The 26515-nt window shown below is 47.2% G+C and overlaps 1 protein-coding gene across 5 annotated transcripts in view; it reads right to left on the bottom strand.

The window, feature by feature from the left end:
- GALNT1 (polypeptide N-acetylgalactosaminyltransferase 1) overlaps nucleotides 1-26515 on the bottom strand; it is a 67028-nt gene that overhangs the window by 3041 nt on the left and 37472 nt on the right. For 3 of the 5 annotated variants that reach the window (XM_032235469.1, XM_032235471.1, XM_032235470.1), the window contains exons 10-12: nucleotides 19300-19439; nucleotides 11633-11731; nucleotides 8134-8268 (exon numbers count right to left, since the gene is read on the bottom strand). In XM_032235469.1, the coding sequence (XP_032091360.1) occupies nucleotides 8134-8268; nucleotides 11633-11731; nucleotides 19300-19439 (374 nt within the window). Of the gene's footprint in view, nucleotides 1-1466; nucleotides 5430-8133; nucleotides 8269-11632; nucleotides 11732-19299; nucleotides 19440-26515 lie in introns of all 5 variants that reach the window. The other 2 variants (XM_032235474.1, XM_032235472.1) reach the window with 2 other exon arrangements.

Raw genomic sequence — 26515 nt, 5'->3', positions numbered from 1 at the left:
TGGACAACTATCAGATATTGATGAATGTTCATAACAAATGATAAACTCCCAAGTGTCCTCTAGAGCTCTCAGGGAGTGTTAATGGCCAGATGACTGCAAAGAAATACAATCCTTCCTTTTTCCCCACCCCACCATCTGGTCAGAACTATCCTTCCATCCCCCACCATTCAGTCTCAATTGTCATTACCTATCCTCCCACACTGCCATCAAAACTGATGAAGTTTCTTGGATGATAAGCAAAACATTGTGTTGTTGTTCTTCTTCAAGGAAAAAAACAGTCCAGTTGCCTTTTGAAAAAACAACTTTGAGACAACTATGACCTGGATGACTGAGAATCTCTACCAATATAAAAAATGTGTAATGTTGGGTAAGTCAGCAATCAAACTGATAAAATTCAACATTGTTTATAAAAGAGAGCTAGAAGAAATACAAGTTTGAAATGTTACCTTCCATTCCCTTAGGATTCATCTAAAAAAGAATAGTACAAGTGCTATCATACTATTTGGTATCACCTAGCCATGGATAAGAAGGGTCTTTGATATGTAACACTTGAATGAATAAGTGAATGAGAGGTACTAGTGTTGCTGAAACAAAACTTTCACAATTTGCTGGTAGTCTCCTGCAATTGTCAGGTGTTCAATGAGTGCTGCGTATAAGATCTTTAATTCTATATAGTATAGGACAATGATGGAGAACCTTTTCAGCACCAAGTGCCCAAACTGGAACATGCATTGCATGTGTGTGCACCAGAGCAACGGAAACCGGACCAACTAGGTTGCACACATATGCCAGTTTTTTGGCCATTTTCAGACTGTTTTTTGGGCTGTTTTCAGGCCATTTTCCATTGCTCTGCCACCCGCGAAGAGCAGCTGGCAATCATGCACGTGCCCACAGAGAGGGTTCCACCTCTGGCACACATACCATAAGTTGACCATCACAGACATAAAACAAGCTTCTTAGATCCCATTAACTCATTAGATCCACTATTGGAAGAAGATGGCAAGACTTTGGGATAACCTCTTTGATAATGACTAAATTAACAAACAAAGAAAATGCTGTGAATATAGTACACTTGGACTTCAGTAAGGCATTGGGCAAAGTAGACCACAGCCTACTCCTTGGTAAGACAGAACAATATATAATAGACACTACCACCACCAAATGCTTTCACAATTGACTGCAACTGCATTCCACATATAGCTCTCAGCAAAACTACAACTACATAGACTGAGGTTCTGCCTTCGGCCGAGTGCTCTTCAATATCTTCATAAATGATCTAGATGAGGAATAGAAGGGGAGTTCATCAAATCTGCAGACAACAAGCTGAAGGGAGTGGTTAACATTTTGGAAGGTAGGTTGAAGATTCAGATTTGAAAGATTTGAGCACTGGGACCTATTCAAGATGCAATTCAGTGCTGAAAAGGCAGGAAAAAAATTCACATATATAGAATGTCAGTTGGTCTTACCTGAACTGCATTTCTCAAAGGTCCTGTGAGATGAGTCATTGATGGGTATTCTCACATCCAATCTGCCCAGAGACTGAGGTTAAATTTGAGGCCACTCCTCTCTACTTCCTCTTCCTGGCTCTCCAGATTAATCGAAGGTCAAAGTCCAAAATCAGGACATGGGAAGGAAGGGGATAGGGAAGACAACACCAAACCCCACAGTCCCTGACTGACCAAAGCCACTAACCAAGTTCAGGACCCTCTGCGCTAGCCAGTGCATTACACCGGTGGGAAGTGACTCATCCCACAGGACCTTTGAGAAATGCAGTTCAGGTAAGACTAACTGACATTCTCCAAAGTGACCTGTGGGAGAAATCACTGATGGGACATACCAAAGCTAGCTGTCCATGGGAGGGAATCATTTGGCCTGAGCCCCCCAAGTGTCTAGCACTCTCTGAAGTATCCTCCTACCAAAAGAGGCCTCAGCGGAAGCATAAGCATCCAGCCTGTAATGCCTGATGAAAGGCGAGGGCGTAGCCCAGATGGCAGCCCTACAGATATCCCCGATGGGCGCCTGAGTAGACCAGGCTGCAGACGTGGCCGCACTCCTGGTGAAGTGTGCCATGATGCAGCCGGCATCAGTAGCCTGCATGCCTCATATACCCAAGTGATGGCCAGCCGAATCCATTTGCCTATGGTAGCAGGTGATACCTTTGCTCCTAGGGTAGAGGGCTGAAAGGAAACGAAGGGTAGAGGGCTGAAAGGAGCCTCCGACCTCCTGAGTGGAGAAATGCATTTCAGGTAGATAGGCAGTGCCCTCCACATATCCAGGCAATGCCAGGACCGTTCCCTGTCCCCTATGGAAAAGAGTGTTAACCTTGGGCAAGTAGGATGGGTCAAGCTCGAGGACGATTCTTTTGTCATAAAATGTGTACAGATTTGCCCTGGAAGACAGTGCGTTGAGTTTGGAAATACGTCTGGCGGAGGTAATCGCCACCAGAAATACAAACTTAAGGGTTATGAACTGAAGATTCATTGTTCTCAAAGGCTCAAAGAGAGCATCCATCATGCCTGAAGTACTGTGTGAAGGTCCCATGTGGGGAACCGGTGTACCACAGGGGTCCTGAGATTAGCTGCCCCTCTGAGAAACAGCTTAATGACTGGGTGGTGTGCTAAGGATCGAGAACCCACCCCTCCAAGGGCTGTGGCCAGGGCCGAAACCTGTCTCTGAGGTATTGTGGGTTAGGCCTTTCTCCAGGCCATCCTGGAGAAACTCCAGTACCTGTGGTACCGAAGCTGACGCTGGATCCACTGTGTGGACCGACACCAGGCCACAAAGGAGGCCGAGGTCGCATCATAAATGTGTGTGGTTGATTGCCTCCTGGAAGCCTCAATGGTCTTGATCACTCTGGTTGAAAAATGGGCCGCTCTCAGTTGCTCCCGTTCAAGCGCCAAACGTTCAACTGAAGCCACTCTGGCTCCGGATGGACCAGGCTCCCCTGGTGCAGAGCCACTTACCCCTGTGGAATCCTCCAGTGGAGAAGCACTGATAGCCCCACCAGGTCTGTGAACCAGAGTCGCTGGGGCCAATAGGGCGCTACCAGAATCACTTCCGCCCTCTCTAGCACTAACTTCCTCAGAACCCCGGGAAGGAGGGAGAGAGGGGGGAAAGCGTAGTGGTGGTCCACCAGCCATCTGCAATACAGGGCGTCGACATCCACTGGTCCTCGAGTCGGGAATCGAGAGATGAAGTCCCGGACCTGGGCGTTCGACAGGGTGGTGAAGAGGTCCACTGTTGGCCGACCGAACTTCTGACAAATCTGCTCAAAAACGATGGGATAAAGTTGCCATTCCTTGTGGTCTACTGTCTCCCTCATGAGCCAATCTGCCTGCTGGTTTTCCACCCTGCTTGAATTGACAGAAGATTCTGCTCTGCCCAGTTTCCCAGCCGTACTGCTTTGTCTCGCAGCGCCAACGAGTGAGTGCCCCCTTGCTTGTTTACATGGACCTTGGCAGCAACATTGTCCGTCAGGACCAGGACATGTTGACCTCTGACTGTCCCTTGAAGTGGCGAAGTGCCAGGTATACTGCTCTGAGCTCCAGCCAGTTTATGTTCTTTTGTAGATCTGAGGGAGTCCACCGACCCTGAGCTAACTGGGCTTCCAGGTGGGCCCCCCCAACTGAAAAGACTTGCGTCTGTCATCAGGACCAACCTGTCTGGCTCCCTACAGGGAGCCCTTGGCCGGTGCCGGGTACATCCACCAACAGAATGACAGGAATACCTGAGGTGGCACAAGGATCTTGAAGAGGGCGTCGCTTGTCCTGTCCCTCTAGTGTGGAAGCACCAACCACTGCAATTCCCTGGTGTGGAGGTGTGCCCATGGCACTATCAAGATGCATGAGATGAACTTGCCCAAGAGCCGAGAGAGAAGAACTATGGGAACAGAATGTGCCTTGCAAATCTCTTTAATCAACCCCACAATACTGTCCCTACGCTCCTGGGAGAAGAACACCTCACACTCCACCTTGTCGATAATAGCTCCCAAATGTTGGATTCTAGTGGTGGGAACCAGATGACTTTTCTCGAGGTTGATTGAGAACCCCAGGGTCTGCAAGGTGTTAATTGTGCAACCCAGATCTCCCCTTGCCCTGTCTGCAGTCGAAGCTTGTACCAGGATGTCATCAAGGTAGCACTGCTAAGATGTCTTTGTATCTAATAATATTTTTCATACTACTAATATTTGAATGTGTCAATGCTTCCATTGTTGAAAGCCACATTTGAATTTCTAAATAATTCTTTTTTGGGGAAAAGCTGAAATAAAAAATAATAATAAACAAAGGTAGCACTGCAATCTGACCGGCATGGAACAGAGATGTCCGGCTGCAACAGCCAGTACCTTGGTAAAGGTCCTATGGGCTGACACCAAACCAAAAGAAAGGGCCCTGTTTTGATCGTAGACCCCTCTATATGAAAACCTGAGAAACCTCCGGTAATCTGAGGAAATCATGATATGGAGGTATGCCTCTGTGAGGTCAATGGATGCCAGAAAATCCCCCTGCCTAATCCCCTCTAGGATGGATTTGAGGAATGCCATTTTAAACTTGTGATAGACCAGTCTAGAATTTAACAGCTTCAGGTCTAAAATCACCCTCCATCCACCTGAACTCTTGGGAACAACAAACAGGTTGGAATAAAATCCCAACCATATCTCTCCTGCTGGAACCAGCTCCACTGTTTTGATATCCAGCAGATGCCGGATGGCCCTGCACATGAGATTGTTCTTGATCGGGTTCCTAGAGGAAGCTGAGAGACGGAATCTATTCGGGGATGAGAACAGAACTCTAACTTTAACCCAAACCTAACGGTATGAAGGACCCAAGCATCAGTGATGATGCGGTTCCAGCGACCCGCAAACAAGGTAAGGTGGCTGCCAATTGGGTGATCCGAGCCCGAATCACTTGTTTCTGCGGTAGGGATGGCCACCCCCTCCTCAAAAGGAACGCTTACTGGGCTGCTGGTACCTGTACTTGTCCCTAGAGTATTGCCGATCTCCCTGCCTGGGGTATTTGGGAGCAGAATACCTCAGCTACTGGAAGTCCTGATCAAGGAGCCGATAGGAGGACCTCCTGGGATAAGGTACAGGACGCTGATCTGAGTGCTTGGTTGTGGAGGGGAAGACCTTGCGCTTATTTTTGTCCTCTACTAGAATAGGGTCAAGGGAAGCGTCGAACAGCTTGTCTCCTGCATATTCTACCGCTGCCAGATGCCATTTCGCTCTGGTCTCAGCCTGCCAATTGCGAAGTCACAGGAGACAGCTGGATGCCACGGAGGAGGACAGAGCCCTAGAAGAGTACTTAACTGCATCCAATGTGGCGTCTGCTGAGAACTGGGTAGCCGCCATCAGCTTCTTAATGTCCTGCAACAACCGAACGTCAGAAGCAGAGGTCCTATCACGGAGTTGTTCCAGCTACAGCAAGGTGGTTCTATTGAAAAAAGAAGCCCATGTCACAGCCTGAAAAGTCTTGCGCAGGACCAGTTCCGCCTTCTTATCCTCCACCTTCATATAGTTGGAGATATCCCCTGTTACCATCTCAGAGGAGGAAGTCAGAGCAGCCACTGGAACATCCACTGTTGAAACCTGCAAGGCTTGAGCGAAGCTAGCGTTAAGATTATAAAATCTGCGATCATTACTCCCTGGTGTGGGAAAAGTCCCAGGCTTATCCCACTGAGTTTTGAGCACCTCAAGGAAAAGATCTGGAGTAGGGATCTCCTCCTTCTCTACCTGAGGCTTGTAAAAAGGCCCTTTCTTTGTCCCCCCCACTTGTACTAGGGATGGCAGGAACCTGGGGGGGGGGCTGCTGCCCAGATCTGCTGTGGCCTTGGTCTTACACAGCAAGGAACCAAATAAGGCAGGAGGGAAAAGACCAGAAATAGTAGGTGCTTCTGGGACCTGGGAGTCCTCGTCTTCAGAAAACTCAATATCTTTTTGTCCCTTCTCTTCCAAACCAGACCCCTCGCTAGCAGTTGAAGGGGAAACTGATCTGTGCTTTCCAGCAGTCAAAATGCCGAGTTGGTCTGGATTACCTCATGGGGTCCCACGAGAGGAACTTCGTCTAGAAGACTAAAATTTGTGTTGCAGCCCCATGGCAATCCCCTGAGCAATGGACCTGACATTCTGAAAACTCTCAGGAAGTTCTGAAAAAGCTGGGGTGAGGCAAGGAGGCTCCAATTCAGGCCTGGAGGCTGCAGACTGAGAAGCCACATGAGGCCTAGTGGAACCGGTTGCCAGATGGCCAAAAAGATCCCCGAGGGGACCTGCAGACTATGCAGGAGAAAGAGGGGGAGACAAGGGGCTGTCTTATCTAGCTGACCCATGAAGGGAGCTTGGAGAACGATGCCGGGCTTCAGCCAATGGAGAAGGCTTGTGGGGGAAAGCGATCTGGATGGCGAGGGGTTGGTGCTATCCCTAATTTGCCTGCCAGCACCCTGGTGATGCGAACGTCAGGTTCCTGCTGCTTGCTTTCTTGAAGACATGGAGGTACTCTTCTTGGAGGTGGACTTCCCCCTCGTTAATGGGGCAGCCCCCCGGGAGGTCCCCTCATCCAGACTGAAATCACTTGGTGATCCAGGGGCAGCCGCTTCCCTGCGCCTCATGGCATCCGCCATTTTTCACCTTCTCCCCTCGCAGCTACGCGCGGTAGAAGATCTTTGCACTCCTCAGTTCCAGACATCCTGGGGCCTTTGCGTGCAGTTCGGAGCCTCCTTTGAACTGGCACATCCACGCAAACGCTGCCATCGATCTGCGGCTCAAATCAGCAGCCATCCGCCAAACATCTGAGATCCCTCCCCGATCTTCAGTGGAGTACTGGCCAGCCAATACCTCCAGGCACCGGCAGTAACCTCCGAGAGCTATTGGCGAGCTGAAGCAGGAGTGCCGAACCTCTCTCTGCATCCATGTGCGTCTCGCAAAATGGCTGCTCACACAAAATGGCCACTGACCATGCGGTCCGACTGCTGAGCTGCTCTGACTGAGCTGCTCCTCCCAAAAAACCTTCCGAGCCATCTGGCAACCCCCCCGAAGCAAATTCGGGGTCACGGTCCACAGCGCCTCTGGCACACAGCCAGGAGCCGGCCCCCAGAATGGCAAGCGGTATGGAGGCTCCCACACTCACTGTAGCTAGCCCAGCTACTGCCTCAGCAGACAGATAACAAACATAGATGCACGGAGGGAAGGTGGGATGAATCAAGGGAGAAAAAATCTAATATTCTCAAGTCCAAACGAAGAGCCAGCAAAAACAGTTCTTATTGGGCCAAGACAGAGATTAATTTGCAGAGTCAGGAAGAGGAAGTAGAGAGGAGTGGCCTCAAATTTAACCTCAGTCTCTGGGCAGATTGGACGTGAGAATACCATCAGTGACTCTTCGCACAGGTTATTTTGGCGAATAGGTTGATACTTGGATCAAAAGTTTCAATTGTGAGAGGAATCTAGTAGACTACCACTTAAGTATGAGCCAGCAAGTGCTGCAGCTTCCAGACAAGCCAATACATTTTAGGCTGCATCAACAGAGGGCACGACAAGATCATGATAAGTGATAGTACGTTCTATACTGCACTAATGAGGTCGTACTTGGAGTGTGTACAGTTTTGTCACCATGATACAAAAAAGATGCCAAGGCCCTAGAAAAAGTGCAGAGAAGAGCAACAAAGATGATAAGAGAACTGGATATTAAATCACATTTATTTATTTATTTATTTATTTATTTATTTATTTATTATTTATTTATTTATTTATTTGACTTATATACCACTTCATAGGGCTTTCAGCCCCCACAGTCTGGGTCCTCATTTTACCCACCTCAGAAGGCTGGAAGGCTGAGTCAACCCTGAGCCGGTGAGATTTGAACCACTGAACTGCAGATAACAGTCAGCTGAAGTGGCTGCAGTACAGCACTCTAACCACTGTGCCACCTCGGTTCTCAGGAGGGGGCTCTTCAGGAGAAAAAGCAACAGGAGAAAGAACATCTTACAAGAGTGACTTGTGATCTATTTCCTCACTGACTTTGTGGCAATCACATGATGCTATGGAATAAATTGACAGGATATCTTTCAAAAACCATGTTTTTCTTCTATTTTCTGGTTATAATCAGATATTTTCTCAAGAGAATAAAGGGTCATAAAGACACATACCACTGGATCATACTCCCAAAGCTGATTGCCTTTTAAGTGATGGCATTTGAGCATTGTGACTGGACCATGAAGTTTGGAGACATCTAAGCACAAATCATCTGTTCGGATCTCCTTGTTAGCTGTGTATGAGAAAACCTTGAGAGAAAACCATATTTGATTACAGCATGATAGTTCATTATAAAATCTGAGTACAAAACCTCCTCCTAATGAAATATTTGGAAACCACCAGCCAAATGAATCTTTTTTGCTACTTAACAATTCCTAAACAATGACATTTATGAAATTTCCAGTGGCAATAAACTAATATTTTTCAAATTTCTCAAGTTTGTCTAGATTTACTTTTTCTTCTATGATATTAAAAATTGTAATTCTATGAGCACAATTGTGCTGTTGTAATGTATTGTATTATGTTTACTTACTCTAAACAAAAATAGGACATAACATTAACAAATTGTGTAAAGTGGGATTTTTTTTAGCAGTGTCTATACCAGTGATGGGCAACCTTTTTGGCGTGGCGTGTCAAAAATCGGCAAAAAATCGAGCATAACTCGCGTTGTGTGTCACTTCGACAAAAACATAATTTTGCGCAATTTATAGTTTAAACTACAAAAATATATAATTGCAATATAATTGTATTTAATAAACCAAAAACAAATTATTTAACATAGCTGCTTAGTAACTTCTTTGTTCATCAGTCGATTTCGTATGTTGCCCTTGATATTATTATCAGTATCACTTACCAACGGTCCTGCTTAGCAACCAAAATGTTGGCTCAGAAACTCTGGCATTGAAGCGTGCAAGTCTTAAAGCTGTCAAGTTACAAGACACTTGCACTCCTAACCCTTTAGGAAAAAAAAAACCCAGGGGTCTTCAAACCTGACAGCTTTAAGCCTTGTGGACTTCAACTCTTCAACTAAAAGAGAGACTGATAAATATTAAAAAAAATAAAACCAAAAAGCAGCTACTGCAGTGGCTTAGAATTTTACTCAATTACTGTTGAGCCCATGGAAAGTTCTGCAGCCCCAGGAGCAAAGGAAGGGGGACGGAGAGAGAGAGGGTGGCTGTTTGGGGTGCTTGAAACCACCTGGCCCTCCCCAAAGGAAACCCTCATTTGCAGGATGAGCCTTGACTGGCTCTGCCCAGCGGGGTTACCCCAAGCGCCATTGGGCAGCGAGGGATGCTTATCCTTTTTCCTTCGGCTGCTTCAGCTGGGACTTCAGACACCCCAAGGGAGGGACTTTATCGGGCCTCCCCCTCCCCACCCTTTGAATGAAGGTGTGATATGGCTCCTCCATCCCTGCTCTTTAACCCAGCCAGAATTACAGGAGGGCTGCCCCCGTTCTGCTTTCCGGGGTGGATCTTAGCCAAGGGACACCAAGACCCCAGAATGGGTGGGGGGTGGGGGAAGAGCTTCTTGACGGAGGCCACGATCGACTTTTGGAAGTTGTGTTTTCGTAAAATAAGATTAACCTTTGGATGTGTTTGTTCCGCTCGGCCAGCGGCGTTTTCTCCCACTTAATCCCGGCGGATCCTGATATCTGAGCTGGAAAACTGCAACCCCCCGGAAATGATGACGCCCCGCTGAGTAGCTGGGACTTGCAGAAAAAGGCTGCAGAGAGAGAAGCGTTCGATCCGTAATCCGTCTGTGGGGGGCGCTGGGGACAGGCCGGGCCCCTTCTTCCCACCTCTATCCCCCCCCACTCTTGAGGGACAAGCCGTTTCCCCTGTCCCAATGGTGGAATTTGAGGCTACCTCTGCTTTCCCTCTCCCTCCCTCAGTTGTGCAGCAGCGGCAGCGTCAGCTCTCAGCCTGGGCGGCAGCGTCACGCAGGCTGTGGAAGGAGGGGGAGGAGGAGGAGGAGGAGGAGGGAACCAACCAAAGAGAGGCTTTTACCGAGTCTGCGCCCCACAGCCAGGACCGTCCTGGCGCCTCAAGCCGCGTTTCTTCCTGCAAAGCCCTTCTGGCGTCAAGCGGAACTCTCGGGTTGCCCGAAGGGCTTTGCAGGAAGAAACGCGGCTTGAGGCGCAAGGACGATCCTGGCTGTGGGGCGCAGACCCGGTAAAAGCCTCTCTTTGGTTGGTTCCCTCCTCCTCCTCCTCCTCCTCCTTCCACAGCCTGTGTGACGCTGCCGCCCAGGCTGAGAGCTGCCGCTGAAACAAGTTTGGGGAGCATGTGCGTGTCACCCGAAATGGCTACGCGTGTCAGCACTGACACGCGTGTCATAGGTTCGCCATCACTGGTCTATACTGACATCAGTGATGACAATTGCTATTAGAAATGATGGCTATTAATTGGGATTCCATATAGCTGAAATATGAACTGCGTTTACTTATTTGATATGGTAATTAATTTAAATATTAATGATGCAATAGTATGTGGGGGCATGGTGTATTTAAAATATAAAACGTTATTTCACACAAGATGCAAGCTTACATGGGTTATCTTGCTGGAAGTGCCACAAAAATATTGACTAAATGCAATGTTTCCATATTCCATAAATCACTCAGGGCTTCAAGAGAAGGCAACAATGCTGCCAAATTAACTCTGGAAACAATCTGAATTAATTTGTGATAAAATCTTTAATCTAACCACCACCTGTGGAAATTCATACCAGTGACTCGCTTAAAGCTGATCATATCCTGATTCTCCATAAAATGGAATTTAGGCAACAAAAATGAAATGCACAGGTACAGTATAGGTGGTACGTTGCTCAACTGTAGTAACTGTGAAAGAGATCTTGGAGTCCTAGTGGGCAACCATTTAAATATGAGCCAGCAGTGTGCAGCAGCTGCCAAAAAAGCCAACACAGTTCTAGGCTGCATAAACAGAGGGATAGAATCAAGATCACGTGAAGTGTTAATACCACTTTATAAGGCCTTGGCAAGGCCACACTTGGAATACTGCATTCAGTTTTGGTCACCACAATGTATAAAAGAGGTGAAGACTCTAGAAAGAGTGTAGAGAACAGCAACAAAGATGATTAGGGGACTGGAGACTAAAACATGAAGAACGGTTGCAGGAACTGGGTATGTCTAGTTTAATAGAAAGAAGGACTAGGGAGACATGATAGCAGTGTTCCAATATCTCAGGGGTTGCCACAAAGAAGAGGGAGTCAAACTATTTTCAAAGGCACCTGAGGGTAGAACAAAAAGCAATGGGTGGAAACTAATCAAGGAGAGAAGCAACTTAGAACTGAGGAGAAATTTCCTGACAAAACAATTAATCAGTGGAACGGCTTGCCTCCAGAGGTTGTGAATGCCGCAACACTGTAAGTCTTTAAGAGGATGTTGGATAGCCATTTGTCTGAAACAGTGTAGGGTTTTCTGCCTAGGCAGGGGGTTGGACTAGAAGACCTCTAAGGTCCCTTCCAACTCTGCTATTGTATTGCATTGATTCTTCAGCATAAGCTCCATTATTGATTAATTATAAAGATATATAAATATATCGTTTAAAATTATTTACTTCTCAAAAATAATAAAAACAAAATTTTTATTATTACCTGATTACCACCCATTCCATGGCAATTAAAAATTCCAACTTTTTCATTTTCTTTTCGTGCCATATTATCTAGACACTGATTTGTTTCTGCATTTCTTATCTAAAGAAAGGTAAAAAAAAATCAGATAGATAGATGGGAAAGAGAGAGAAACAGAGGGATGGGGGGTGGAGGAAAATATATACACACACACCAGATAGATATTAACTAACTTACACATTAACCTTAGAAAGTGTGAAGAAGGCCAAATTTGCCCATCATCTCTTTTAACTACTTGATGACAGGGTCATGTAGTCATTACGCTCATATTCTCTCAGTGATCATCCCTTTTGCTTTCTCTGTTAAGTTTTAGCACCGTACGTGAGTGCACATACAGGCAGGAAGTGGGTGAGTGCAACAATACAAAGATAGAACAAGTATAACTATCACATTGCTAAGATTTGAAATGTGGTTGTTTTCTGTTATTTATCTTGGTTTTGCTCTTAAAAGTTTACATAGTCTGAGACATATTATACAAATATTTTATTTTAAAATGTGGGTATGCTGTAAACTTTCCAGAAACTGAAATTAGATTCTATTGGAGCCGTGATGGTGAACCATCACACATGCCACAGGTAGAACGTGGAGCCATTTGTCAGGGCACCCGAGGTGCTGCCGTTAGCTGGCCACTGTGCATGTGCACACTGGCCAGCTGACTTCAGCCTTCTTCTTCCCTGAAGCCTCCGTAGCGCGAAAAACCGGCCATGCGGGCAAACCAGAACATACTTTGGGAACATACTTCTGGTTTGCTTGTAGGGTCGGTTTTAGTCCTCTGGAGCTTTTAGGGCCTTCAGGCTTCCTGGAAGGCTTCGGAGGGCAAAAAACGACCCTACGAGCAAACCAGAAGTCACTTCCGGTTTGTCCATAGGGCCGTTTTTCATCCTCCGACGCCTTTAGGGAAGTCTCCAGAAGGTCCCTGAAGGCTCCGGAGGGCTAAAACCGGCCCTACGAGCAAACTGGAAGTCCATTCCTGAACTTTTTATAGTTTTTTATAGTTTTCTATTTATATTTAATCTTTTTAATTTTTTATATGTTTTTATTAATGTTATATGTTTTAAATTGTATGTTAAATTATATTTGGGATATTAATTTTTCAAACTGCATTTAATGAAATTAAGTTTGGGAATACAAACATTTTCTATTTTTGTTTATAAAAACCGTTGGCTTACCTGAACGGTCGTTCTCGGGGCACTGCGAGGAGAGTCCAATGCTGGGTTAATACAGCCTATCTGCCCTTGGACTGAGTGATGTTTTTAGTTGACCACGCCTCCCTTTGCCTCTGCATGCTCAGTTCGAAAACGAAGGAAACCATCCTGTAATCAGTTACAGTCAATACAGTCACATCGTTTACAAGAAATTAACACCCCGGGCGGGTTTGGACTCTCCTCGCAGTGCCCTGAGAATGACCGTTCAGGTAAGCCAACGGTCTTTCTCCAGTGCACTGCTCGGAGAGTCCAATGCTGGGACATGCCCAAGCTATTGAGTCCCAGGGTGGGGAAGCGCCGTAGCCTCTGGCATTTCAGCCACTCTTTGTAATACTCTTCTGCCAAAAGAGGCTTCGGCTGAGGCAAAGGTGTCAATCTTATAGTTTTTGATAAAGACCGTGGGGGAGGCCCATGTGGCCGCTCTACAAATGTCTAGAATAGAAGCCTGGGTTGCCCAGGCCGCAGAAGCTGCTGCGCTCCTAGTGGAGTGTGCGGTGACCCGTCTCGGAGCTGTCTTGCCCTGGTGTTCATATGCCAGCTTGATGCAAGTGCGTAGCCAACACCTCACTGTGTGACCTTGCGGCCCAGGGACGCAGGGAGGAAGGAGACAAAGAGCGCCTCTGAACGGCGGAAGTCTTTTGTCCTCTTTACATACGTGTGCACGGCTCGCCTCACGTCCAACTTGTGCCACTCACGCTCCTTAGGGTGAGAAGGATGGGGACAGAAATTGGGTAAAATAATCTCTTGAGTCCTGTGAAACAGAGAGTTAATTTTTGGAGTAAAGGACGGATCAAGTCTCAGAATTACTCTGTCCGGGTGAACTATGCACAGATCCTCCATGACAGAAAGAGCTGCCAGCTCGGATACCCTGCGAGTGGATGGAATAGCCACCAGGAAGGCAGTTTTGATGGAAAGGTGGCGCAGACTGGTCTTTCTCAAAGGCTCAAATGCGGCTTTTGTCAGAGTCTTAAGCACAAATGGAAGGTCCCATGACGGATACCGGTGAACAGCTGGAGGGCTGATGTTCGCAGCTCCCTTGAGAAAGCTCTTGATCTGAGGATGTTGACTCAGAGAGCGAGAGGAGCCCCTAGCCAGGATAGTAGACAGCGCTGCAACCTGACGTCTAAGGGTGCTGACCGCAAGACCTTTATCTAGACCCTCCTGCAAAAAGTCTAGGGTCTGAGGGATCGAGGCTGATGAGGCCTCTATGTCTCTAGTCTTGCACCACTGTGAGAATGTGGCCCAGGTGGCATCGTAGATTCTAGTAGTAGAAGGCCTCCTGGACGCTTGGATTGTTCGAATGACCTGGTCAGAGAACTTCTGCTTCCTCAGGAGCTCCCCCTCAAGTGCCAAACGGCTAGCTGCAGCCACTGGGGCTCCGGATGGGTGATGGCCCCCTGGCTGAGGGAAATTTGGTCCCGAGGGATTCTCCACGGTCTCTGAACTGAGAGACTGACCAGGTCTGCGTACCAGGGTCTTCTGGGCCAGAAGGGAGCCACCAGAAGGAGCTCTGCCTTTTCGGCCAGGAGCTTGTTCACCACCTGAGGAATGAGCGGAAGTGGAGGGAAGGCATACAGAAGTCCCTGAGGCCACACTAACCTCAGTGCGTTTGTTCTCTCCGCCTGGGGCGAGTGGTAGCGACTGAAGAAGCGTGGGAGATGTGTGTTGTTGTGTGTGGCAAACAGGTCTACCTGTGGTTTGCCGAATCTCCTCATGATCTGCTGGAACAGGTCCGGGTGCAGGTGCCACTCCGAGTGGTTGATGCGTTGGCGTCTCAGCCAGTCTGCTTCCCGGTTGCTTACGCCGGAGATGTGATCTGCGCTGAGAGAAGCCAGATGACGTTCCGCCCACCTGCCCAGAGCTTCCACCTTGAGCATGAGGGCCTTTGATCGAGTGCCCCCTTGTCGGTTTATATGTGCTTTTGTCGCCACATTGTCTGTCATTAACAGTACATGAGCCCCTTTTACTAGAGCGGAGAACCTTCTCAGTGCGAGGCAAGCTGCCCTCAGTTCCAACCAATTGATGCTGTGGGCTGCCTCCCTCTGAATCCACTGGCCTTGGGCTAGGTGACCCTGACAGTGGGCGCCCCACCCCAGGAGACTGGCGTCCGTGATGACAACTAGTCTTTCCGACTCCTTGAACAAGCAGCCCTTCTTGACTGCCTTGGACCTCCACCATGCCAGAGATCGGATCACCTTTCGCGGGAGCCGAACACGCCTGTGTGAGTTGCTGATCTTGGCCCTCTGCATGGGTAACAGGAACCAGTGCAGCTCCCTGGCGTGGAGACGAGCCCAGGGAACCACCCTCAGGCACGATATCATTATCCCCAGGAGCTGGGACAGCTGGATGATTGGTACCGACCTGGCAAGGCTGCAGTGTTTCACTCTGCGTCTCAGGTTGGACAGCCGATCTGGAGAAAGGAATACCTGGCAGGAGGTGGAGTTGATGACTGCACCCAGGTGCTGTATACAGGTGGACGGCCGGAACTGGCTCTTCTCCATGTTGACAGAGAAGCCATGGTGCTGCAGGGTCTGCACAGTTAGAGAAATATCGCGGTGTGCCTGCTTGGTGGTGAGAGAATGAATAATTATATCGTCCAAATAACATTCCAGACGAACCGGATGACTGTGGAGATGAGCCGCTAGCACTGCCAGAATTTTGGTGAATGTTCTGGGCGCAGATGATAGCCCGAAGGGAAGTGCCCTGTATTGGAAATGCTTCCCTTCTGAACAGAACCTCAGGAACCGCCTGTGGGCCACATGGATGGGGACATGCAGGTAGGCCTCTTTGAGATCTATTGATGTCAATAGGTCCCCCTCCCTCACACAGTCTGGGATGGAGTGGAGTGACTGCATCTTGAACCTCTTGTAAGCCAGATGCTGATTTAGACTTTTGAGGTCCAAGATGGCTCTACACCCCCCTGAACTCTTGGGCACAAGGAAGAGGATAGAATAGAAGCCCCTCCCCTGCTGATCCCTGGGGACTGGCTCTATCGCCTCTATCTCTAGGAGATGGTGGATTTCTGCTCTCATGCCCTCCCTTTTCTCTGGGTTCCTGGGGGTAGGACAGCGGAGAAACTTTCTCTGGGGAAAGGTTAGGAAGTCCAGGACAAGGCCCCTTCGAATGGTGTTGAGGACCCACTTGTCCGATGTTATCTCCTCCCACCTGTCGGCGTACAGCCATAGCCGACCCCCGATGGGGGGGATCCCTGCGACCGTCACTTTCCCTCCTCGGAATGTTCTCCGAAAGGAAGACTGGGATTGGTTGGCACGAGCACCGAAGGGTCTGTCTTGGTGCCTATCCCCCCCTGCCTGAAAGGGTCTCTGGTAGGAGGAAGGGAGAGAGGATTGCCCTGTTTCCTGACTCCTGTAAGGTCTCTTACGAAAGGACCCCGCCCCTTTCCGGTCACCCCTTTTAAGGGTTGCAGGAAGTATCTTGCGTTTGTCTTTGGTTTTGGTGACAAACCTGTCCAGGGCCTCTCCAAACAGAAGGCCTCCCTTAAATGGGGCCGATGCCAGCTTCCACTTGGCTTTCATTTCAGCTTGCCAATGTCTAAGCCATAAGAGGCGGCGTAAAGTGATATTGGAAGCGAGAGCTCTGGATGAGAATTTGGCTGCTGTCAAGGTGGCATCCGCCGAATACTCGACAGCGGTAATAATTTTGGTTAGCTCATGGCGCCATCTAGACTTCCTGGGTGGTGGCCTAGACCTGAGTTGTCGCAGCCAGAATAAGGTGGCCCTGATAAAGAAAGAGGCAGAGGTGGATGCCTTAATGGCCCAGGCAGACACCATGTGTGTTTTCTGACACGCCTTTTCTGACCTCTTATCTTCTGCCTTTAGTCCCTCTAGGAGCTCAGCTGGCAGGTTTGAGTTGGAAGTTAGAGACACAACTGGGGCATCTACTTCAGGGAATTTCAGGATATCCTCCATTTTCCCCTCCAGGGCATACAGTGCCCTGTCCCCCCCACTGGGGTTGGTTAGCGTGCCTGGCTGTAGCCACTGGCGCTGTACAGCGTCCATAAAGAAGTCAGGCACAGGGATAACCTCTGGTGTTTCTATTGTCTCTTTCAACAAGCCATGCTTGTGATCCCTGAATGCGGAAGCCTGAGCAGCCTCAGGTCTGGAAGTGGGGCCTAACTCTGTAGCCGTCATGGCCTTGTGTAAGATTGATTTGAATAAGGACGGCTTAAACAGGCCAGTGAATGCTGGTTTGTCAGGGGTAGGTTTTTCGTCTTCAGAAAGCACGAAAATTTCCCCTTCTTCCTGCTCAGAACTTGAAAGCCCAGAGTGAGATGGGCTGGAAGATGAAGAGGAGGATACAGGCTCCTTGGAAGTGGAGGCCTTCAGCTTGCGCTTTTCCTTTGGGGCCTTGTTCTTGCGAGAGCCCCTGTGTTTAATGCCCTCAGCTATCCCTTGGGAAATGGCTAAGGAAATTACCTCCCTCATTTCATCGGAAAGAGCAGGGCCTTTACCCCTCTTCAGTTTCTGCTTACTGGGCCTGTGATGGCTAGGCCTGCCTGAGCTGGATTCACCCTTCCCACACTGGGAATCCTGGATAGAATCACGTTCCTCTCCAATGGAGGAGCTAGAGGAGTCGGGGTACCCCCAAGAAGCTTCTGAAGACGGATCCCTGGACCTATAGTCATCCCCAGACAAGAATTCACTGTCCCCAGGGGATTGGGCCTCACGATCAGGGGAAGCCGACTCTCTGCTGCGATGGTTTGGGCTAGGTTCTAGCTGATGGGGCCTAGAAACCTCCCTGGGATCCACTGTGGCTCTTGGTGAAGACCTTTCATTTGAGCCCTTGTGCCCTTTGCCTTTTTTCACAGAGGGATCCAGCTTGTTGCGTTTGCTGGAGGGCCCTGCCTGTTCCCCTAAGGCCTCCCTGCATTCCTCTGCCATTTCAGGTCCCCACGAGGCCTGGAAGATAGCTGGAGCTGGGATGGGCACGCGCTGGCTGAGGAGGCTCAAATGCACTCGCAGAATCTTCAGGAGGGAAGGGCTGCCTGGGGGTCGGATTCCTTCCTCCCACCGCCCTTGGTTCCTCGAGACTTATCTTCCTCTCAGGAGGGAGAGACTAGCTGGCTCCCCAGACTAGTCCCCAGCCTCCTTGCAGCGTTCTGTGGTCGCTGAGGGCTGGCTGTGGTTCCGCTTGGGCTGCCTGGGCTCTCCGCTTCTCTGCTTTCTCCGAAGGCAAGGCTGGAGGAATCAGCTCTCCACATGAGCCACGCGTTCTCTTTCTCCTCAACGTGCTCCGAAGCGATCCAAAATGGCGGCGGCTGCGCGCGCAGCCTCCTCCCGCTCTTTTTAGCCTGACAGCCCGAAAAGCGCGGGAAGGTTCCAACCGTTGCTGCTGTTGCCGGGCAGAATTGAGCAGCTGAATGGCCCCTAGTTAGAAGGCCTGCAGGCTCCCAAACCTCCGTTTGAGGGAAATTTTCTCTGGGGCTCAGTTGGGGAAGGTCTGCCACTGCCCCTGCCGCTCCTGCCACTCGCCAGACTCCGCTGGGTGAGGGTTTACAGTCCCCTGGAGCGCTTGCGACCAGCAGCTGCAGGGAAGCCCGGGTGCCCTCTTAAAGCGACACAAACCTCAAATCTTTGACAGTTCTTGCAACAGAGATAATTTTCTCTAATATGAGAATCCAAACGTGGTCCAAAGTGGGAAACTTTCCAGCCCATCTGACCTTAGACTGGAGCTCTCCCAAAATAGTCCTAACGGGCGGACTGAGTTTTCAAACTGAGCATGCAGAGGCAAAGGGAGTCGTGGTCAACTAAAAACATCACTCAGTCCAAGGGGAGATAGGCTGTGTTAACCCAGCATTGGACTCTCCGAGCAGTGCACTGGAGAATTTGTAATTATTAGTATTTAAAAATACAAATAATTTTGTATTATACAAAAAATACAATTTTGTTAAGGCAAAATAACTATCAATGGCATGATGTAAACTTTGATGCTTAATGCTTGGAAAGAAATGCTTTGTTCTTTTTCTCTGTTCTCTAACACTTATTTTCTTTTGTATTTTTATCTTACGATAAAATTTAATATAAAGAAAGCTTACTTCAAAGCTAATATAAAAATGGTTGTATAATCCTATATTCCTCTTTTACAGATAGACTTTCACACTAAGAAAAAACTCTGTGGTAATCCCACTGTACCAAATGTTATAGATTTCCACATGAAAAAGTATAGGTGTTTAGTTATGACACGTTACACATTATATCTGGTATGGGCAATTAATTTTTTTCAAAGAAGGTGTCACAAGAAACAGACTATTGTGGAGAGCTGTTGCCCCACTGCCCTGCCACTGTTAGTGCCCTGCCCACCATAGATGCTGCTGACTGGACTAAGACAGCCTGTGGGGCAGATGCAACTTACAGGCAATAAAATGATCAGGTCTGCACTATACAGTATCATACATAAAATTATTACCTCTCCCAAAGAGAAATAGTGTCGTGGTATTTGGGAATCAGGATAAACATTCTCTAAATACCAGGAAAAAGGTTTGCACTGTAGCTTCTGTCTTAGTCCAAGTCGTGAAGAAATGTCTCCATAATCCACCTTTGTAACCCCTTTAAAGAAATACATATTACTGTTAAACTCTGCAGAGAACCACAATATTACTTTTTCTTTTATAAAGTTTTAGTGAAATATAAATACAGTAAATCATATTACTTCAAAACACCAATCTTTACACATAATCTTTAAAAAGGGCTCTGAAAAACTATAATAAATTTGATTTTAAACTATTAGGCATGGATACAATTTTAAAAAGTAATTCTATAATTCAGCTTATCAGCCCTGCCCCATCTGGTTCTCTAGGAAAGAAAAACACTTGACTCCATCTGAAGATTTCAACGATCTTTTATCAGACAACTGGATGCTGCGAAAGCAATACAGAAAATCTGCACAAATTGCTACATTGTTCCAAACTTTTAGCCTCCCCCCTTTGACTAGTTCATCAGTGTCCAAGAGATGGTAGTTGGATGTTTTGAGTACAGGACACTTCGAGAAGCAGTTAACATTCCATTCCCAGGTCCTGGGCCCCAAAGATACTTGAAGTGTCCAGATGACACTGGTTCACACCTTGCCTCTTGTTCCCACTAGTCCCCCCCCCCCTATTTACAACAGGCCCTCTTACCACTCATCTCCCTCTCTGTGTTGTGGTAAACTGCAACACAAGCAACAGGGAAGGCAGCCTGACATGCCCCCCTTCACAGGGACATTAATCTTAGAAAGAGCAGAGAGTGATTAGAGGAGGTCTTGTTTATGCAGATATTAGTTATGGAATCTCTGTAGTCTGGGAGCGTGCTCATGCCATGCATACATCCATTTGGTTTCAGAAGAGGGGAAATGTTTCCAAGCTACTAGGTATTGGACTTTTTATGTGCTTACAGGAGTCAAGAATGTCTTTAACTTAAAATGTTGTTCTCTTTCAATCAGGGTGCTCAAGGAAGAGATTAGTGCCAGCTTCAGCAAACCTGCAATGAAATACTGGATGGATTTCTCCAAGGTCTTTGGGAAATATAAATTGTATGTGACAGGGTTAATGATTTTACAAATGGGAAAAGGACCAACATCTGGAGCCTAGTTTTTTCATGTTTGTCAACTGTTTGTCAGTATAAATCAGAATGTTATTAAAGTATACTAGGATCCTCTTGTATAGAGGTTCATGCAGGAACTACATTTATAAATTGCATGAACACGGTGGGGGTACCATGGAGCCCAAAAGGGAGGATCCAGAACTGGGAACATCCCAATGGAAAGTTAAATGCAGTTTTCCACTCATCCCCTTCTTTAATTCTCACTCTGTAATAGGCTTCCCACAAGTCCAATTTAGTGAAAATCTACCCTTTTGCCAGATGGCCTCACACTGTGATGGCGAACCTAGGGCACACGTGCCAGAGGTGGCACCCAGAGCCCTCTCTGTGGGTATGCGTGCTGCCCCAGCTCAGCCAGCCTCACCTCCCCTGGGCTCTTGAGTTTCAGAGATCTTTGAAAGATGAGGAAAGTGTGAGCCTGGTGGGGTGGAAAGCAGGGACCCAGTGGATGGATGGGGTAAGAGAGAGGCAGGCAGCACTGTAAAGTCCCTGCAGTCAAGTAAGGGCAAACAATCATGGGAGTACTGCAGCAGCAGTAATTTTTGGACCAAGTCATAAGTAGTTTTTTGGGGGTCACTGTAACTTCGAATGGTTGCTAAGTGATCCATTGTGAGTCAAAGACTACCTGAGTTTCCACATATTATTATCTAGCTATGTGCAGAATAGAAATATAGAGACCAGAGGTACAGAAGTATAAACAAAAAATGGGAAGAAAGGTACAGATATGTGTGCAGAGAAAATCTACTTAGGTTTCTATTCCCTTGTGAAGAGAGAAGTAGGACAAAGACAAACTTTTGGGTTGTGGCTCCAATTATATTTGATTGTGGCTCCAATTAACAGCGGGGACAGAGAATTAATTGATAGAACATTTCTGTCCCCAGCAATCTAAAATTAACAGGGTTATCAGTGCATGTAACATAGATGTTTGTGCGGGTAAGATTATCAGTCCTGCTGCCAAGCAAAACCAAGCATTTAATAGTGAGTGCCATACCATGTCCACGAAGCAAACAAGTGGCAAGAAAGTAGGGGCATCAGGCATAATACAAGTTATGTAGACAGTAAACACAGGGTCAATCAAAATGGACTCAAATGTCTATACACCAATGCACAGAGTATGAGGAATAAACAGGGTGAATTAGAAATTCAAGTAAATGAGGGCAGATATGATATTGTTGCCATCCCAACTTGGTGGGATGAAACCACAAATGGAACATACAGCTAGAAGGATTTAAATTATTTAAAAGAAATAGACCAAATAAAAGAGGAGGTGGAGTTGCACTATATATAAGAAATAACTACATCTCTACAGAAATAGGACACAACAATGAAAATTGCCTTGAATGCATTTGTGTGAATATAAAAGGGTGAAAAAACGACATTGCTATAGTTTTATATTATAGGCCACCCAACCAAGCAGAGGAAGTAGATGAACTTTTTGCTAGTCAGCTAACTAAGGTATGTAGGAAGCACACCACAATAGTAATGGGGGATTTTAACTACCCTGACATCAACTGGGAAACAAACTCTGCACCAAGTGGAAGATCCAACAGGTTCCTAACAAACCTAGCAGAAAACTTTGTTTCCCAAAAAGTAGAGAAGGGAACAAGGGGATCAGCCATATTGGACTTAATTCTCACTAACTGAGAGGAAATGCTAGAAGGTGTTGAAGCCATAGGAACCCTGGGGGCAAGTGATTATGCAATATTGGAATTCAACATTATGCAAACACAAGTAGTAGAACAAAGTCAAACTAGAGTCTTGGACTTTAAGAGAGCTAATTTCAATAAACTTAGAGCTTGGGAAGGATTCCATGGAGGAGAATCCTCAAGGATAAAACAACCCAAGAAGCTTGGGAAATTTTGAAAAGTGAGATTATAAAAGCCCAGTCTAGCACAATACACAAGAAGAAAAATAACAACCTCCAAAAGAAACCAGCATGGCTGCATAAAGAACTCTCTGAAAGACAAAAAGGATGAGTATAAAAAGTGGAATGAGGAGGGCATAACTAAGGCAGAATATCAGCAAATAGCCGAGCCTGTAAAGATGAAGTGAGGAAAGCTAAGGCTCACAATGAAGAAAGTCTTGCGACAGAAGTGAAAAATAACAAAAAGCGCTTCTTACAACATGTTAAAAACAAAAAAAAGTCAAGGAAACAATTGGTCCATTGCTGGGAAAAAGTGGCAAGAAGGTGACAAGCAACAGGGAGAAAGCAGAACTATTTAACTCATTTTTTGCAGCTGTCTTTACACAAACAGTTCAACCTATCAAAAACAGCTCCACAAAAATCAAATTAGGAACACAAATTGAAATAGGGAAGAAAATGGTAAGTGAGCACCTGTCTACCCTAGACGAGTTCAAATCACCAAGACCGGATACATTTCACCCCAGGATTCTGAAGGAACTGGCAGACGAGATCTCAGAATCACTGAACTATATCTTTCAGAGATCCTAGCGCACCAGGGAACTGCCAGAGGACTGCAAAAGAGCTGATATGGTTCCCATCTTCAAAAAAGGGGGAAAAGATAGATCCAGGAAACTACAGACCTATCAGCATGACCTCAATATCAGGGATGATTCTAGAAAAAATAATCAAGCAACGAATTAGCGAACACCTAGAAGGGAAAAAAGTTATAGCCAAAAGCCAACATGAGTTTATCAAAAACAGATCATGCCAGACTAATCATTGCATTATTTGACAAAGTGACAAAATTAGTGGACCAGAGGAATGTTGTCAATGTAATTTACTTGGATTTCAGTAAGGCATTTGATAAAGTAGACCATAACCTACTAATAGATAAAGTAGAAAAATGTGGATTAGACAGCATCAGCATCATAACTGGCTGACCAACCGCACTCAATGTGTAGTCCTCAATGGAACTGCATCTACATGGAGGGAAGTATGCAGTGGGGTACCCAAGGCTCTGATTTAGGCCCAGTACTCTTCAACATCTTCCTCAATGATTTGGATGAGGGGATAAATGGGGAACTCATCAAATTTGCAGATGACACCAAGCTGGCAAGAATAGCCAACATTCCAGAAGATAGGCTTAAGATACAGAAGGATCTTGACAAACATGAACACTGGCCACTAGTTAAAAAAATGAAATTCAATGGTGAAAAAATTAATGTTCTACAGTTAGGCAAGAAAAACAAAATGCACAGGTACAATATAGGGGTACCTTGCTCAATAGTAATAACTGTGAGAGGGATCTTGGAATCCTAGTGGACAACCATTTAAATATGAGCCACCAGTGTGCAGCAGCTGCTAAATAAGCCAACACGGTTCTAGGCTGCATAGACAGAGGTACAGAATCAAGATCACGTGAAGTGTTAATACCACTTTATAATGCCTTGGTAAGGCCGCACTTGGAATACTACATTCAGTTTTGGTCACCACGATGTAGAAAAGAGGTGAAGACTCTAGAAAGAGTGCCTAGTCGAAGTTTCCGATGGCTGTATTACCTGCTGGAGTACCCTTCTATTGAAGAATGCCTCTGCGGATGCAAATGCATCCAGTCAGTAATATTTGATAAAAGGTGACGGCAAGGCCCAAGTGGCCACCCAGTAAATATCCTCAATTGGAGCCCTAGTGATCCATGCCGCTGAGGTGGCCGCGCTCCTAGTGGAGTGGGCCATAATGCCACTGGGCACTGGCAACCGTCGGGTCTCATAAGCACGTGCAAAAGCTGCTCTTAACCAACAACCAATGGTAGATGGTGTGACTCTGGCTCCTAGGGTAACTAGAATGAGACAGAAAGAGCCTCCAACTGTCTAATGCTGTGAGGGAGAACCTATGGCACTTGTGCCACAAGTGGCACACTGAGCCATTTGTCAGGGCACGTGAGGCGTTGCCCTGTCAGCCCCAGTGTGCATGCGCGCACTGGCCAGTTGACTTTGGCCTTCTTTTGAGACCATCTTTTGCCCTCCAGAGGCTTTCCTAAAGGCTCCAGAGGGCAAAAAATGCCCTTATGGCCAAACCGGAAGCCTCTGGCTATTTTCACCCTCCCCAGGCTCCTAGAAAGCCTCTGGAGCTTGGGGAGGGTGAAAAAAGAGCGTCAGAATCAGGGGAGACGGACGCTGGTCGCACATACATATAGAGGCGGGAATCATGTGCACATGGGCCAAAAGTGGGGGGAGCGCACGACCTCCCTGCACTCCCTCCCCCGCTTTTGGCACAGAAGCCAAAAAAGGTTCGCCATCTAATGGAAGCAGTGCACTTCAGATTGCCTTTGCCATAGATGTTCCCTGTCGTGAGATTGGCCAGTACAGCTGTCCAGCAGAACGACTTCCTGAGCCCTGCGGAATGGGGGGTTTACTTTTGAAAGAAAGGGAGGATCCAGTCTAAGAACTACTCTATTGTCATGGAACACGCACTTGTCATCCCTGATTGAAAGAGCCCCTAGATATGAAATATGGCTAGCCGACGTAATGGCAACCAGAAACACTACTTTGAGCATCAGAAACTGTCTACTGTTGCTCTGCTGAGCCAGTCGGCTTGATGGTTCACTGATCCCGAAATGTGCTCTGCCATGATTGATGCGAGAAGTCTCGCCCATGCTGCAGCTTTTGAGCCTTGAATCACAATGCTTTCGAGTGAGTCCCCATTGATGGCTGATGTGGGTTTTTCTGACCATGTTGTCCATCAAGAGAAGAATGTGTCTTCCTTCGTGGTGTTTCCGGAAATGGCGGAGGGCTAGTCAGGCCGCCTCGAGCTCCAATTGATGTTGTAAAGCAGGTCTGATGGAGTCCACTGTCACTGCGCCAGATGTGTGTCCAGAAGGGACCCCCAACTGAATAGACTTGTATCTGTGGTCAGGGTGCTTCTCAGCAGATCTCTGATCCCTTGCCCAATGCTCGAGACAGGCACCAACATAGTGACAGTGGAAGTGCTTGTGTTTAGCTGCTGGTAAGGGAGCATAGACCATTGTAGGGTTCTGGTGTGTAGCCAGGCCCAAGGAAGAATTCTGATACAAGAGATCATCTTGCCCAACAACCTGGATAGGACAGAGCCAGATCAATGACCTGAGACTGTCTTGCTGGTCTGTTGACAAGAAGATCTTTCTTGCTGTAGTGTCTATCACCGCCCTCAGGTGCAGGAGTTGAGTCATGGGAATTAGATTACTTTTTTTGAAGTTCACAGAAAACCCGTGAATCTGAAGAGTTCAAATGGTGAGAAGGTCTTGCCAGGCCTGTGATGGTGATGTCGCCTGGACCAGGATGTTGTTGAGGTAATACTGGATCCTCACTGGGTTTGCGCAGAGATGGGTCATTAAGGCTGCAAGAACCTTGGTGAAGGCTCTGGGGGCAGAGGCTAGTCCGAATGGCAGTGTCCATGGTAATGTACCCCTGCGTGTGAGAACCTGAGAAACCTCCAGTGTTCTGGGAGGATTATTATGTGTATTATTATTATTATCTGTGAGGTCAATGAAGGCCAGATGGTCTCCCTCCCTGAGACCCTCGAGGATTGACTTCAGCGAGGACATTTTGAACCTCTGATATTCTAAGTGGGTATTGAATAGCTTTAAATCTAGAATCGCACTCCAGCCCCCCGAATTCTTCAAAACTACGAAGATGTTGCAGTAGAACCTCAAGCCTAGTCCTGTCTATGGAACTAGCCCTATAGCTTGAATGTCTAGCAGGTGCTTAACTGTGGTCCTCATTGAGGCCCTGCTTCATCTTGTTCTTGGAAACCAAGAAAGTGGTTTGGGGAAAGGAGAGGAACTCTAGTCAGAGGCCTACCCGTACTGTGCTTAACACCCAGGAGTCAGAGATGATGTTCTCCCACAGGTCTGTGAACAAGGCAAGGCCTATGGAAGGACTCGATCCCGAGTCACTTGCCCCTGAGGAAGGGATGACCGCATTCCCCTTGAAATGGCCTCCTGCCCTGAGACTAAAACCTGGGCCTATCAGAACGGGCCTGGAAATACCTATGATGTTAGAAGTCCGACTCCGGAGGGCAGAAGGAAGACCTTCAAAAGTAAGGCTAAGGACATTGGTCCTGTCGCTTGGTGGAAGTGGGCAAGACCTTGAGCTTCTCCTTGTTCTCC

This window comes from Thamnophis elegans, chromosome Z (assembly GCF_009769535.1).
Source record: "Thamnophis elegans isolate rThaEle1 chromosome Z, rThaEle1.pri, whole genome shotgun sequence".
Taxonomy (NCBI): Eukaryota; Metazoa; Chordata; class Lepidosauria; order Squamata; family Colubridae; genus Thamnophis; species Thamnophis elegans.
This window is presented reverse-complemented; position numbering and strand designations above follow the sequence as displayed.